The sequence below is a fragment of the Poecilia reticulata genome, chromosome 16 (assembly GCF_904066995.2).
Source record: "Poecilia reticulata chromosome 16, P_reticulata-male-v2, whole genome shotgun sequence".
In the NCBI taxonomy this organism is placed as follows: domain Eukaryota; kingdom Metazoa; phylum Chordata; class Actinopteri; order Cyprinodontiformes; family Poeciliidae; genus Poecilia; species Poecilia reticulata.
Window position 1 is genome coordinate 17,340,168 of NC_088845.1, and position 13,815 is coordinate 17,353,982.

At 41.6% G+C, this 13,815-nt stretch overlaps 1 protein-coding gene across 4 annotated transcripts in view; it reads right to left on the bottom strand.

Moving 5' to 3' along the window:
* invs (inversin) overlaps positions 1-13,815 on the bottom strand; it is a 31,266-nt gene that overhangs the window by 14,008 nt on the left and 3,443 nt on the right. For all 4 annotated transcript variants that reach the window (XM_008432629.2, XM_008432628.2, XM_081597409.1 and 1 more), the window contains exons 3-7: positions 6,813-6,912; positions 5,131-5,297; positions 3,475-3,648; positions 542-709; positions 274-454 (exon numbers count right to left, since the gene is read on the bottom strand). In XM_008432629.2, the coding sequence (XP_008430851.1) occupies positions 274-454; positions 542-709; positions 3,475-3,648; positions 5,131-5,297; positions 6,813-6,912 (790 nt within the window). The remainder of the gene's footprint in view (positions 1-273; positions 455-541; positions 710-3,474; positions 3,649-5,130; positions 5,298-6,812; positions 6,913-13,815) is intronic.

Consider the following 13,815-nt stretch of genomic DNA (forward strand, 5'->3'; position numbering starts at 1 on the left):
AGGAGGAAGGGAGCTAGGAATTGAGCAAGATAGGAAAGACACAAAGGAAGGAGGAAATAAGGACACAAGAAGGACCGAAGGAAGAAAAACAGGTGGCACAGAAGGAAGGAGAATGAAGGACGATTTTTAGACAACAGTATCGGTAATGAGGCCTGGAAAACATATAGAAATATTAGATTCTTTCAAACTCTTATTCTGTTTTCCCGACTTATTCAGATCTGGAAAACACTCTGAGTGACGGGAAACCTGTGCGGCCCACGTGTTTCCACTCACCCAGCAGCGCCGCCCAGTGCAGTGGTGTTCTGAAGAGGTTATCATAAGCTGTGACGTTGCAACCCTCATAAGACGTTAACACCTCAACCACTGCCTCGTTTCCGTCGGCAACGGCAAAGTGCAAGGGCGTCCGACCCTCGTAGTCCTGCCAGTTCAGCAGGGACTCGGTGGGCGCTGCTTCCTTTACACACAGACATGCAGACCGATGAGTGAGGATGGCAGATTTAGATGTGTACGTGTGTGTGTGCGTGTGTGTGTTAGTGTGTACCAGTATGCAGCGGACAGTTTGCGTGGCGCTGGCCTCCTGACTGTGTGCAGCCCAGTGCAGAGGAATCTTGCCCTCGCTGTCTGGGATGCCGATGTTGGAATCGTGCTTGATGAGAAGGCGGACGTGCTCCGGTCGGTTATAAAATGCTGACCAGTGAAGAGCGGTTTGCTGTAAACAGGCAACAAAAAAAACAATAAAAGGCGATGGACAGAGATGGATGAATGAGGCCGGAGGAGACAGAGGGATTGCTGTGGGGCTGAGGTTTCCACTTACGTTCAGAAAATTACTCTACTATGACACGGTCAGGAAATATGAAGGAACGTGCAACACAAAGCTTGTATTGAAGGCCCCGCAGCGGCCCAGAGATCCTAACTCAGATACTGACTCCGTGACGGCTGCTGAGCTATTCTGAGATCTGCTGAAACCACTGTCATCTGACGCGATGATGCATATTGGATTATTACAAAACTAAATACTGATGTCAGATACACATCAGCTCCCGCAGACAGAGGGGACAGTGTGTTTGTGGTCTTATCAGGAAAACACAGAACAAAGACGCAGACTGTTGCATCACTTGCCGTTGTGTGCGAGCGCGTTTCAAGGAAACTATCCTGATCCGGTCAGTTATCTCTCCGCAGGTTATTGGTCAGACGCCTGGGCCGGCTGCTTTCTAAATGAGAAATTACAGCGAGAACGTATTCCTACCGCTTGAACTTTTTACATTTCACTCTACTACAGCCACACACTGCAGAGTGTGTCATTGAGATTTTATGTCATGGACAAACACAGAGGAGTGTGTTGACAAGAACGGGAGGAAAAATTCTAAATAGTTAGTTACATTTTTTCCCAAATAAAATTCTGAATGGTTTTGCAAGCATCTATGATTTCTTCATACCATTGAGTCAACACTTCGGTCCGCTGCATCTGCAGCTGCAAATTTTGAGTTTTTTTTTTTTAAAACCAGCTTTGAACATTTAGGGACTAAAATCTGTTCCCATTCTTTCCTGCTTAACAGCTCAACCTCAGTCAGCTGGATGACTATTTGTCTTTTTTCCTCAGTCTTGCCGCAGATTCCTAATTGGACTGGGCCGTTCAAATGCATGAATGACTTTGATCTAAACTATCCTGTTGTAGCTTTGTCTGGATGTTTAGGATAGTTGTCCTGATGGAAAAATAACCTGCGTTCAGGCTCATGTCTTGTTTTTTTTTTTTTTTACAGGATTGCTCAAGACTTAACTGAGTTGAAATTCAATTCAGTTTATTTATATTGTGCCAATTTGCAACAAATGCTGTCTTGAGGCACTTTACAAAAACAAAATGTTGTTTCTGTTTCGATTGGGTTTGATGGGGAGTTTTACAGCTCCACACAGCACTTTGCATGTATGCCATTAAATCTACTTTCATGTGAGCAAAGCATCTTCTTCTACATGTTTGCTGTTTCCCCTGCATTGCTTCTGACAAACTGAAAACAGAACTTGCTATTGCCTTCTTTCATAACAGAGCTCCCTCTTGCCACACTTCCCCAATGGCCAAATTAACAGAGCGACTGATTGGTAGTTGATCTTTCTGCAGGTTGTTCTATCTAAACTGTACATCTCTGCAGCTCCTCCAGAGTTACCATGGACATCTTGACTTCTTCTCTGATTAAGGCTCTCTTTGCACAGGTTTTTAGTTTAGGTGTCTTGGTAGGTTTGGCATTATGCCCTCGCCAGATTAGATGAAACAATGCCTTTTGAGATGGTGGGTTATTGTTTCATAATTTAACTCTTCTTTAAACTTCCCCATAGCTTTCTTCCTGACTTGTCTGCTGTGTTTCGTTGTCTTCATGATGCTGTTCTAACAATCCGCTGAACAGCTGGGTTCATAATCACATTTCAACAGAATGACTCAACTTACTTGCTCTGAATTTGGGGACAATATGAGAGTAAAGGGCTTTGCACACAGATGCAACCCACACTATTCAGATTATGATTGTAAAACTTTTATTTTTTTTCCACTTTAGTTCTATTTGTTTTGGTCTAGCGCAGGAGGAGTCAGCAACCTTTTCCATTCAGAGAGCCTCTTTCGTCCCCGATACTACAAAAGAAAACTCGCCTAGAGCCACAACAAATGATTTTTATGTACTACATAAAATGTTTTATTATGAAAGACTAAAAGAAAATATACTAGAATGTATTTCTATATTATTGGGCTGCACAGTGGCACAGTAGGTAGAGCTGTTGCCTTGCAGCAAGAAGGTTCTGGGTTCAATTCCCGGCCCGGGTCTTTCTGCATGGAGTTTGCATGTTCTCCCTGTGCGTGCGTGGGTTCTCTCCAGGCACTCCAGTTTCCTCCCACAGTCCAAAAACATGACTGTCAGGTTAATTGGCCTCTCCAAATTGCCCCTAGGTGTGAGTGTGTGTGTGTGCATGGTTGTGTGTCTCTGTGTTGCCCTGCGACAGACTGGCGACCTGTCCAGGGTGACCCCGCCTCTCACCCAGTACGCTAGCTGAAAATAGGCACCAGGAACCCTCCTGACCCCACTGAGGGACAAGGGTGCAAGAAAATGGATGGTATTTCTATATTCAGAATAAAATGAATCCTTTATTACAAAAGAACCCAGAAGAAAAATGTACAATGACGTGAGCCTTTTCTATAAATATGAAAAATAAAGAAAGACAGGTAGCCTAGTTTGAATATAGTTATTTTAAAAAGCTTGTTGTAGATATTCAAAGCACATTCTGCACATGAACTTGCTGAAAAACTCCCGAATTGACAATTTGCTGCATCCATAATCAATTCCTTTTTGGTTTTGTAGGGACCACAGGTTGCAAACCGCTGGTCTGGGGTATCAAATCCTGATAAAATGTGCTTAAGTTTACGGACGTAACGTGAAATAGATGGAGGCAGATGAATAGTTTTGCATGCGTATGTGTGTGTCTGGATCATAGAACCTTATTTTTGTCCTGCGTGTCCACCTCTCCAGGCCCGATATGTTTGAGCAGCAGGGCGAGGGCTTTGGGAGACGGGTGTCGCGTGGCCAGGTGGAGGGGGGTCATGCCCTCCAAATCCTTCTGCAGACAGTTGGCACGCCTGGACAGGAGCAACTTCAGGAAGCGCACGTTGGCCTGCAAACACACCGCCGGAATGAACCGCGCTGATGGGAATTTCAGAAATCAGCCATTCTTCTCAACGGCAGTCATGAACCGGCAGCGGTGTCACACACACTCCCACACCCACAGGGCTTTTCCAGCGGCGTCTGCTTCAATCCGCAGGTCATCCATCTCCGTCCCCTTCCTCCTGCCTTGCCACTGAGCGCTTGTGATGAGCTGTTAAACAGTAAACAGCAGCCACGTCTGCCTGTCATCCCCCTCCACATCATTATCACCCTCATTCCTGGCCTCTTTAACTACCGGGCCCCCTGGGTGATGCATCGCAGCGGAGAGCTCAGGCGACGGCAGCATGTCCACGCCGTGCGCACGTGTGGCCGCGCTTTTGTATATTTGCCTTTCTGAGGGTGCAAAGCCACAGTCTGACAGATCTATCTTGTGTGTGAGGATGCATCTTGACTGTGGAGGCGAGCGTGTGTGTTTGTGTGGGTAGATGTGTGCGCGTGGTTGTGGGTGTGTGTGTGTAATCCTGTCCTCTCCATTCTCAGTCCAATTAGATCAGTAATCCCTGGTCTCTCTTGCTGTCTCAGCCACTTATTGATCAGATGTCAAAGAGACAGGGCTTCCCATCACTTGCATCCCCCAACTCAAACACACACACACACACACGCACACACACGCCCCCACACACACACGCCCCCACACGCCCCCACACACACCCCCACGCACACACACACACACCCCCACACACACACACACACACACACACACGCACACACACACACACACACACGCACACACACACACACACACACACACACACACACACACACACACACACACACACACACACATGCACTTCCCATCGCTGAGATCCCACCCAATAACCTATTACCTCCCATCTCTTCTTAACGATATGATGATCCTGCATCAAAAGTAGCAAGATTAGTATTATTGTCACATGCAGCTGTGTTACAAAAGAGTGGAATAACTCTTTACATATAAAAGCATAATTTACACTGCAGAAACACAAAAGTATTTTTGGCCTAGATTATAGTGCAATACAAGATATTTTCCCCATATAATAAGAGTAAAATATATTTTTTCACTGGCAGATTATTTCACTTATACTAGTACTTTTTCATCAATATTAAGGAATAAACTGACTTGAAACAAGTTCTTGGTTCTTGCTGAAAAGTTACTTGTAGGTTATTTCAAGATATTTGCACTAGAATCTAGTTTGAAAATACTTTGTAAAGTTTTGTGCAGAGTAAAAACTCACAGCTGCAGTGTTTGTCCTTAATCATTACGTATTAATCAATAATACCACACATAAACCCTCAGGCTTTGGTGGCAGCCACTAGGGGGCACTAGCTCCCCACATGAGCTTATTTAACTTCACTTTGATGGGCAGCTTTTTTTTGCCATATGTATTACAAAATGTATAAAGAACGGTAAATGCTTGATTGAGCTCCACTGTGCGTCTGTGGGCGTCGGTACCTTCTGTGCTGCCAAGTGCAGAGCGCTCCTCTGGCTGTGGTCCGTCTTGTTGACCGAGGCGCCGGCCTTCAGCAGAACCTCAGCGCAGTCCAGCCGGTCGGCCAGCACACAGTACATCAAGGGGGTGCGGCCAAACTGGTCCTCCTGGTCCCTCAACTGGGGCTCCGCTACACATGCACATTCAAGAGTTAGTTATTCTGCATTTGAAAGAACAAGTTTTACACATTTACTCGTAGAGTAGTTTTTAAATGCACAAAAACGTCTGTTTTCCTTCACATCCAGCTTCTCTTCACATCTACTCACTAAAAATGTCTAAATAATGTAAATAAACTATGTTTTTTTCTTTCCCTTTTTAGGTTAATCTCGAAACTTTTAGTTATTAATTCTCCTTTATATAATATGATAAGGAGGCTCATCTTTCTCTTCTGCTCTTCAAAACAGGAACGACAAGAATAAATCAGGAAACAAAAAAAATGTAAAAAAATATTTTAAAAGTTTTATACAACTGAGACTTTGAGAAACATGGCTGGATGCGCCCTTTTCTCCCAAACCAACACAAATTTAAAAACATCCCATTTGCTAAACTCAACTGGAACTGTCTGTTTTATTTAGTTGAGACTAACTGAGCCAACAAGCTGCAGTGAAACATCTCCTGCTCACTGTTACTGTTAAGTATGGTAGAGGATGTGTGATGCTTTGGGCCGAGAATCTGTCTGGACGATTGATGCAAGTCACTGACTTGATGCAATGTGATTTCCTGAGACAGAAACTTTTAAAACTACTTTAAATAATTAAATGAGTTTAATGCACTGATTCTTAACTACAATCAGAATGCACGTGTGATTAAATTGAAATGATTTTCTTTGCACAGTGCCTCAAGATGACATTTGTTGTGAATTGGTGCGATGTAAATAAATTGAATTTAACTGGTTCCTCTCACAAAGGCTTGCAGAACCCAGTCACAGTGGATGTTACTGTGTGAACTATTTGAAACGTTGACATTTTAAATAAAAATCTGGTCACCTCCACCACGAAACGGAAAATGCTTGATTTGTTCTCCAGGTAGAAAATCAACTGTCCAGTATAGGGATCCAGTAATATAGAAACCATGAACCCACAGAGTCTCTTAATAACATTAGCATACAGAATTACAGAAATATAAGCAATGCATTTAAACATAAAAGCAAAAGGAAATGCAACTTTCTGCAGCCACTCTTTTTGATTTGGTAAGATTTTAAATAATGAGGTTGTGTGCTTTGTTTCAGAAATGTGAACTCAACTCGCCTTGTTGTACTCAATAAAGTATATTTTTCTCTTGTGCAGGGTCTATTTTTATTAAAAGTAGAAATTAAATGATTGTCACACCTTGAATTTCACAATATGTTGCTATGTATTACATTTGTGGCTCAAATTTTATTCTGTAAGAATGAGGAGGAAATGGACTAAAACGGTTGCTGATCTACACAGATTGTGTAAAGAAACCCCTCGCTCCTTTCTCTACATGTTATTGCATGAGGCCAAGTGCTGAATTTGAACATGTACCCAAATGAAATGTTGGGACTGTTTTACATTCTTCAATTGTGAGGTTTAAGGCTTTTTACACATGTTCAGCAGGTGTGCTAGTACTGACAGAGCGTACTGCAGCAGAGGGAGCTACTGATGAACGCCAGCGTGTGTCTCACCTGTGATGAGTTTGACGAGGACGCTTCTATCTCCGTTGACAGCTGCCGCGTGAACCTGCGAGCCGGGGGAAGCTGATCCTGGGCTGGACGTCGCTGAGGCCTGCAACAAAAACACACTGAAGGTCACAACTCAACCTAAAGCAACATACGCTTACTTATCGAGTGGGCAACATAATGAGCCGAGACAGCTTCCTGTCTGTCCTCCTTGCTCTGAGCAACACCAGTGGCTCTCTATAAAGATGGCTTGCATTAAATAAGACAAACTTCGGAGAGTAAAAATGATAGAAATTTTAGAGGAAAAACATCGATTTAGCAAACCTGGAGGTGAAGGGGTTGATTTGCATTATTTCTGTAGTCCAAATGAAATAAAAGCCACAGAGGAGTCTGCAGTAGATCTAAAAATCACTCCTGACACTGCTGTAAAAATTCAATATGTTAGTGAGGCAACAATTAAATTAAAACTAACACTAATACTACATATTAAAGCAGTTTCTGATCAGATTTTCACCACTCGGCCTTCCTGAGTTCACAGTTATGGTCAATCACAGCAAATCTAAAAAATTTTTTAATAATGTTCAGCTATCCTGGTAGAATATACCCGACATTTTCTCAATTAGATCCTTCAGCTAAAACCAAAGTTCACAGCAAGATTTGAAAGAATCAAAATAATATCTCTGTACAAAGGTATCAACCAGGAGAGGAGAATAAACAATTCCTCAGGGAATGGCAAAAAACACTAAATCTGGACATTTCTCCAAGTTGAAGAAAAGACCAAATGGAAACTGGTCACTGAAAAAGCAAAATTAGAAGAGGCAAATTAACAGCATAACACAAATAAATAATATTGTAGTTACCAAGAATAGCATAATCATATTAAAAGAAATGAGTAGAATAATTTTAGAAGGTATACAAGATATGTATATTTGTACACATAAACCATTTACAAGAAATTAGAAAAATCAGGAAGGATGTGCAAATAACAGAAAGGATGTAAAGTGATGGTTATAAGGTCTTAACAGCAGCTGGGAAAGATCTGTGATAACGCTCTTTTGTGCACCAAGGATGCAGCAGTTTGTCACTAAAGGAGTTTTCCAGTTGAGCAACAACTTCATGCATGTCTAGAAGACATTATTGCGTTTAGACATTTATTTAATTTCCCTTTGGGATCAATGAAGTATTTTTGAATTTGAATTGAATTTGTCCAACAGTGATGTTACTTTAACTAGATTTCTTCTGTCTTCCACCAAGGGGTTATCTTAGGACATCCTGTAGGAATGAAGAACTGATGATGGCTTTTCTAAAGAAAACTACCAAAACCATGTGGCTCAAATTTCCAAAAAACTTTGTGGAAGAATAAGCTATAGTCTGCTAAAACCAAACTGGAAATTTTGGGACACAATTCTTAAAATAAATGTTTGACACAAAAACAAAACTGCACATCTCGAAAACAACACCTACCATAACAGATGGGGGTGGAGGCATCATGAGTACGAATGAAATTAAATGAACAATTCCAACTATCAGTCAGTCCAAAGCCTTTAGGTGGGAGTTCATTTTTTCAGTATTGTGGTGAATGCAGGGATACATCTAAACCAACAAAAGAGCAACTTCACAGAAGAAAATTACAGTTTTCTAATCTTTAGACCTAATCTGACAGAAACTCTGTAGAATGACCAGAACAGGGGCTGTGGACAAACGACGTCTTCACAATCTGACAGATTAGGAGAACATCAGGAAGATAGAATGGGCAAATATTTTATTAAATAGAAGAAGACTGAACGCTGAAATTAAATGTGAAGGTGCTTCAGCAGAGATTTAGGTTAAGAGTGCACACACTTACGTGGCTAGACTACTGCAGTTCTTTTAATTTCTTAAATACTTTTGCCCAAATCAGATTTTTCAGGTTTAATTATTTACAGATTAAATTACAAAACCAGGATTTAAAAAATATATATTTTAAACCATTTGAGATTCCTAAAACATACCTCGATGCACAAAAAAAAAAGAATTTTTTTTCCAATAACTGATGGCGTAAAGTGTGTGTGTGTGTGTGCGTGCGCATGCTGATACATGTATGCTGGACGTCTCCTCCTGCTGAGGGGGTTAAATCTCTTCCTGGCCCCACTTAACCAGAACCCAGTGAAAGCTGGGTAATCTGCAGACAGGAAGCAGCTGGGGAGGGGGGACCCTGTGTGAGCATGTAGGAGGGGGGTCTCTCTTCATGTCTTATTCATGTCTCATTAATACTGCAGCAAGCCTGGTTGTGTTCGTATGTGTGTGTGTGTTTGTGTGTTGGGTTGGGAGATGTGGGGATGAGCCCTGCGGGGCAAAACACAGAAATCAATTATTGCCCCTAAACACATAAACGCTCGAGGCACGAACTCCTGGTTACAATGAGGGAATTTTTCGAAAACATTTTCATTACTGTGTCTAGAAACAGATCTGATTTAGCACTGGAGATGCACCAATCAATCGATCAGAGAGAGGAACCTGGCAATTTTCCCTTCAGGGGCTCAGATCCCCAAATCACAGGTCAAATACTGAAAATAATATTTGCATTTTCAGTAACGGCACCAACTAAGATGGACTTTGAACAACCTTAGAAACCAGATCGAGGTAAGTGGCGTATCCTCTGAAATAATCCTGGAACCTTTTTGTGATGGACACAGAACTACTGCGTCTATTAAAAGGACAAGGTTTTACTGTGACAAAAAAAACAAACAAATCAGTAAGACAATTAGAAATCAGCAAAGAAACCCCTGATCACTGGCTCTCCCTTTTATATATGGAAGGAATGAATGGATGAAGCTTTTATGTAAATACCAGCATGAAAGAACCTGGTTGGAGATTTTTATTTTTAAACTCAGATGTTTATTTTGTACACAACAGAACTAGGCATAAAGTCTTTCGCCCAACCTTTTCTACTCTACTCAACACTTTTTAGGACCAGGAATCTTTGAAAATTGTCAAAGAAATGATGAAACTCCTCCAGGTTGCTGCTGTATTTTCTTCTCGTCCCACTCTTCCTCCCTCTGGTCACCTCATAAACAGCGCTCATGTAGACACTGCGTGCAGCATGGCAATTACTTGTCATGCTTCTTGCTTTCTCACGCTCAGCCAAGAGGTGGTAGGGACCTAACACAGGGAACATCTTTGTGTGTGAAAAATGGGCTTAGGTAGAAAAGAAATGGAAGATGCAGCACCATAAAGGTGTGTGTGTGATTATGTCGCTGCGTGAGTGCTTGGAACATGTGCCGCGTCATGGAAAGTGATCTTCCGTGAGAGGCAGAGTGTTTTTACGGCCACTTCACCAAAATTAACCACAAGCTTCTCTAAACATCTCTAATTAACAACGATTGCTCAGACAGAAGTGTGCACATACACGCATGCAGCTTTCAATTACTAATATTAAACATGTGCAGAAAGAGCAGACATTTTACAAAGGGCTTTACTAGATTTGATGTTAAAATCATGTTGCAAAGACTTTGTTTCTCCTTGTAGTCTGAACTTTTCTTGCTCCATGAAAATTTTTTCCCTCCCTCAAATTTTTCCACATTTTTTTTTCCACTTTAAACTACAACCACTTAGGTATTTTACAGCATGTTGACTAACACAGTTTCGACCACTGTTATGAAATGGGAGGGAAATGATACTAGGTAAATCTTTTCCAAATAAAAATCAGAAAAGTGTGCCATGCGTTTGGACTCAGCCCCCCCTGAGTCATTTATTTGTAGACTGTTATTATGCTGCAGTTACAGCTGCAAGTATTTTAGGGCTTATTTCTGGCCACTTTGCACTCAAAGACACAGCAATGTTTACCCATTCTTCTTTGCAAAATAGCTTAAGCTTGGATGGAGAGTGTTTTTTGAACAGCAATTTTCAAGCCTCGACACAGATTCTCAATTGGATTTAGGTCTGAACTTTGACTAAGCTGTTTTATCAAATGAAAGTGCTTTGATTTTAACCATTCCACTGCAGTCATCTGCTGGTTTTTCTCCAGTTTTGCCAGAGTTATTTGTTTGTGACAACTATGTCTGAGTTGAAGAACAATTTTCTCGCAGAATGATGATGTTACCGCCATGTTTTACTTTGAGGATGCTGTATCCATGGAGATTGACACAGCATCCTGTGTCAGACTTTAAAGCAAACCAAAAACAGAGCTTCTGCCAGGCATTTCCACCTGAGTTGTGGAGTTCTGCATCTCCTCCATAACTATCATGGGCATTTTCGCTGATATTATGATTAATGTTTTTTTTGACATATATAGATTGTGATCTTGCCACTGCATGTTTTTTCTACCAATGTGCAGACCTTTAGCATATTTTGGATTACCACATATGACATGTTTTGTAAATTGGTACTCTACAGATAATTAAATTGAATATGAATTAAGATCTTTGCAGTGCTACCGGAATAAAGTGGGGCTCAATTCAAAAACAAAAAGCCCTTTTATAATTTTTATTTGCAAACAAATATATTCTTCCGCTCTACTTTTTTTGACTACTTTGTGTTCGTCAATCTCCTAAAACCACAATAAGATCCATTGGTGTTTATGGTTGTAGCATGACAAAATGAGGAGAAGTTCAAGAGTTCTGAATAGTTTTGCAACCCACTGTGTTCTGATTCTTCTTTACATTTTCCAAGTGAACCTGAAAGGCTCCAGCTGCTGCAGGAATAAAGCAAATTGATTATGAATAATCTTAAAAGCAAAAAAAAAAAAAAAAAAAAAAAAAAAAAATCATAATATGGCCGAAAAGTGACACAAGAGGGACGAGTCAATATCCGAATCCGTGTGTGGGACATTCATGACCGCCATATGCAGCCAGTTATAGTTTCATGAGAAACGCAGTGCTTTGGAAACACCCACCGCGCGTCCAAATTTGGCTAAAAAGGCTTTTTGAGATGCAGTGTCTGCAGTCAAACAAAGGAGGGTGTAAAAACAACACAAGTTCCCGTTGAGAGGTTTGGAGTGGTCTCATTTAGCTATTCATATGAGTTCCTCGGGGAGCGCTCGGCTTGTTAATAGGAAGACAATAACTCAGAGTAAACCATCGATCAGCGACTGAGGTCCTGACCAAGTGATTGTGCATCTGTATGAGTATCGACTCATGCTGATGCTGACATTATTTAGTCTTTATTCATATTCTACCTCATATAACCAAAGTGACTTTAACAAAGAATCCAGACGCTTCCCTGAGACCTTTTAGCAACACTACGGGTGTGCGGCACACAAACACACTGCAGCCTGTACATGCACACAGACCCTAACCAGCACGTCAATAGGTGCTATTGAGACGAGAAGGTAAAGAAACCAGAGTGTACGTTTGTGCAGAGCGGTTTTTTTTTTTTCATGGCTGTCCATCACTGTGAAGGTGTCTGCTTTTGACAGAAGACAGCTCTGACATGCTGTGTAAAAACAGGGGGGAACTACACAACCCTAAGCCCACACACACCCACATGCAGTTTTTTTACAGTTTAAAACATACAGATTTACAGTTTATGAGTCATAACAGAGTGTGTTTATGTTCTTAGTCAACGTGGGGCCATTATATCCGCTGTCTAGGCCACCTACATGTCCCTCTGTGTGTTTCAGAATGAGTCTGTATGTTTCAGATAAAAAGATATACGCTGCAGGAAACAAGCCCTGGGTTTTGACTGACAGCTAAAGAGGTAGGAGGAAGGATAATATCAGTCCAGAGGGATGTCCAATCTGCGAAGCCCCATTTCTGGGGGACTCCCCGGTCCCCTGAAGACCAATGAGCCAGCTCCCTCGACTGGTTGGGGGCCGAGCCCCGGGGGCACAGCGGGGCCAATCAGCAGGAGGCGAGAGGGCTGAGTGACATATAGATCTGCTAATTTACATCATTACCAGAATGCATCCTGACAAATGAGCCCCCGGGGCGCGAGCCAATCACCTGGGAGAGTAATGCAATTAGGCGGGACTACAGCTGTCAATCTCACAGCCACAGGGGTCAGTTTGTGATGCCTATGGTTACAACAGGCCTGCCTGCTGTCTGATTATTAACATATAAAACACATATAAACATAAAGCTCCAGTCAGAGGTTTACATACACTGCATCAGCATAAATGTGATATTTAATTCAGGCTTTTAAAGATTTATTTGAACTGTTCTTCATCCAGGACGAAGTTAACAACTTCAAAATAATTTTTTTTTTTAATTTTATATTATTTTATATGTTTTTTTTCTATGTTGAAAAATGTTGAACCGTATCCATAAGCCTGTCGCAATAATCAATTAATCATTCAATATTGCTTTGTCTATTGATATTGATCACATGTCTATCGTGAAATATATTGTTATTGATTTATTGCCCTAGCTGGAAGTGGCCGTGTCATTCACGCTGATGATGAAAGCCTGTAAACTTATGCCACTAATCTGAGCGCATTCAAATTAGACAACCCTGTTTGAAGTGTTGGCCTTCAACCGGTTAGGCAGCAGTCCAAAAAGGATATGCTGTGTTTGACTTAAGCAAAGATTAGCTTGTGTCGCTCAAGAACAAACACCAGAGTTAAAGCGTGAATATTTGCAAACACCTGGGTGTTGTTTGTGACTGTTTGCCGTATGGTAAAGCCGGCTAAGACGTAGTGTTGTGGACCACAAGGCCTAAATTCTGTGCAAAAGAAACTAAAAGGACAGAGGAGTGTTTTCCTGCATTTGACTGGCATGCTTTAGCATCATCAGATGTTATTATATCACACTATTGCACTGTACTGAGTCAGAAGGGTTGTGTCCAGCATGCACATGGTTTTAGTTAGTGCTAAAACCATGTGTGTCTCCAGCTTGGGTCTAAGAATGGTAGAAGAATGCTACTTTCTTAAGAAACGTCTACCAAAAATGCTCAGAGTCCTTCTCACCTTCTCTGTGCAGTTCAGCCAGACACTCAGAAAGTAAGAGAGGTGGTGCGTTTAGTGTCATCGCATTATATCACTAATGAGACGCCTCCAGGAGGGAGGAGAGGGGGAGACAGCAGTGCAGGCAGT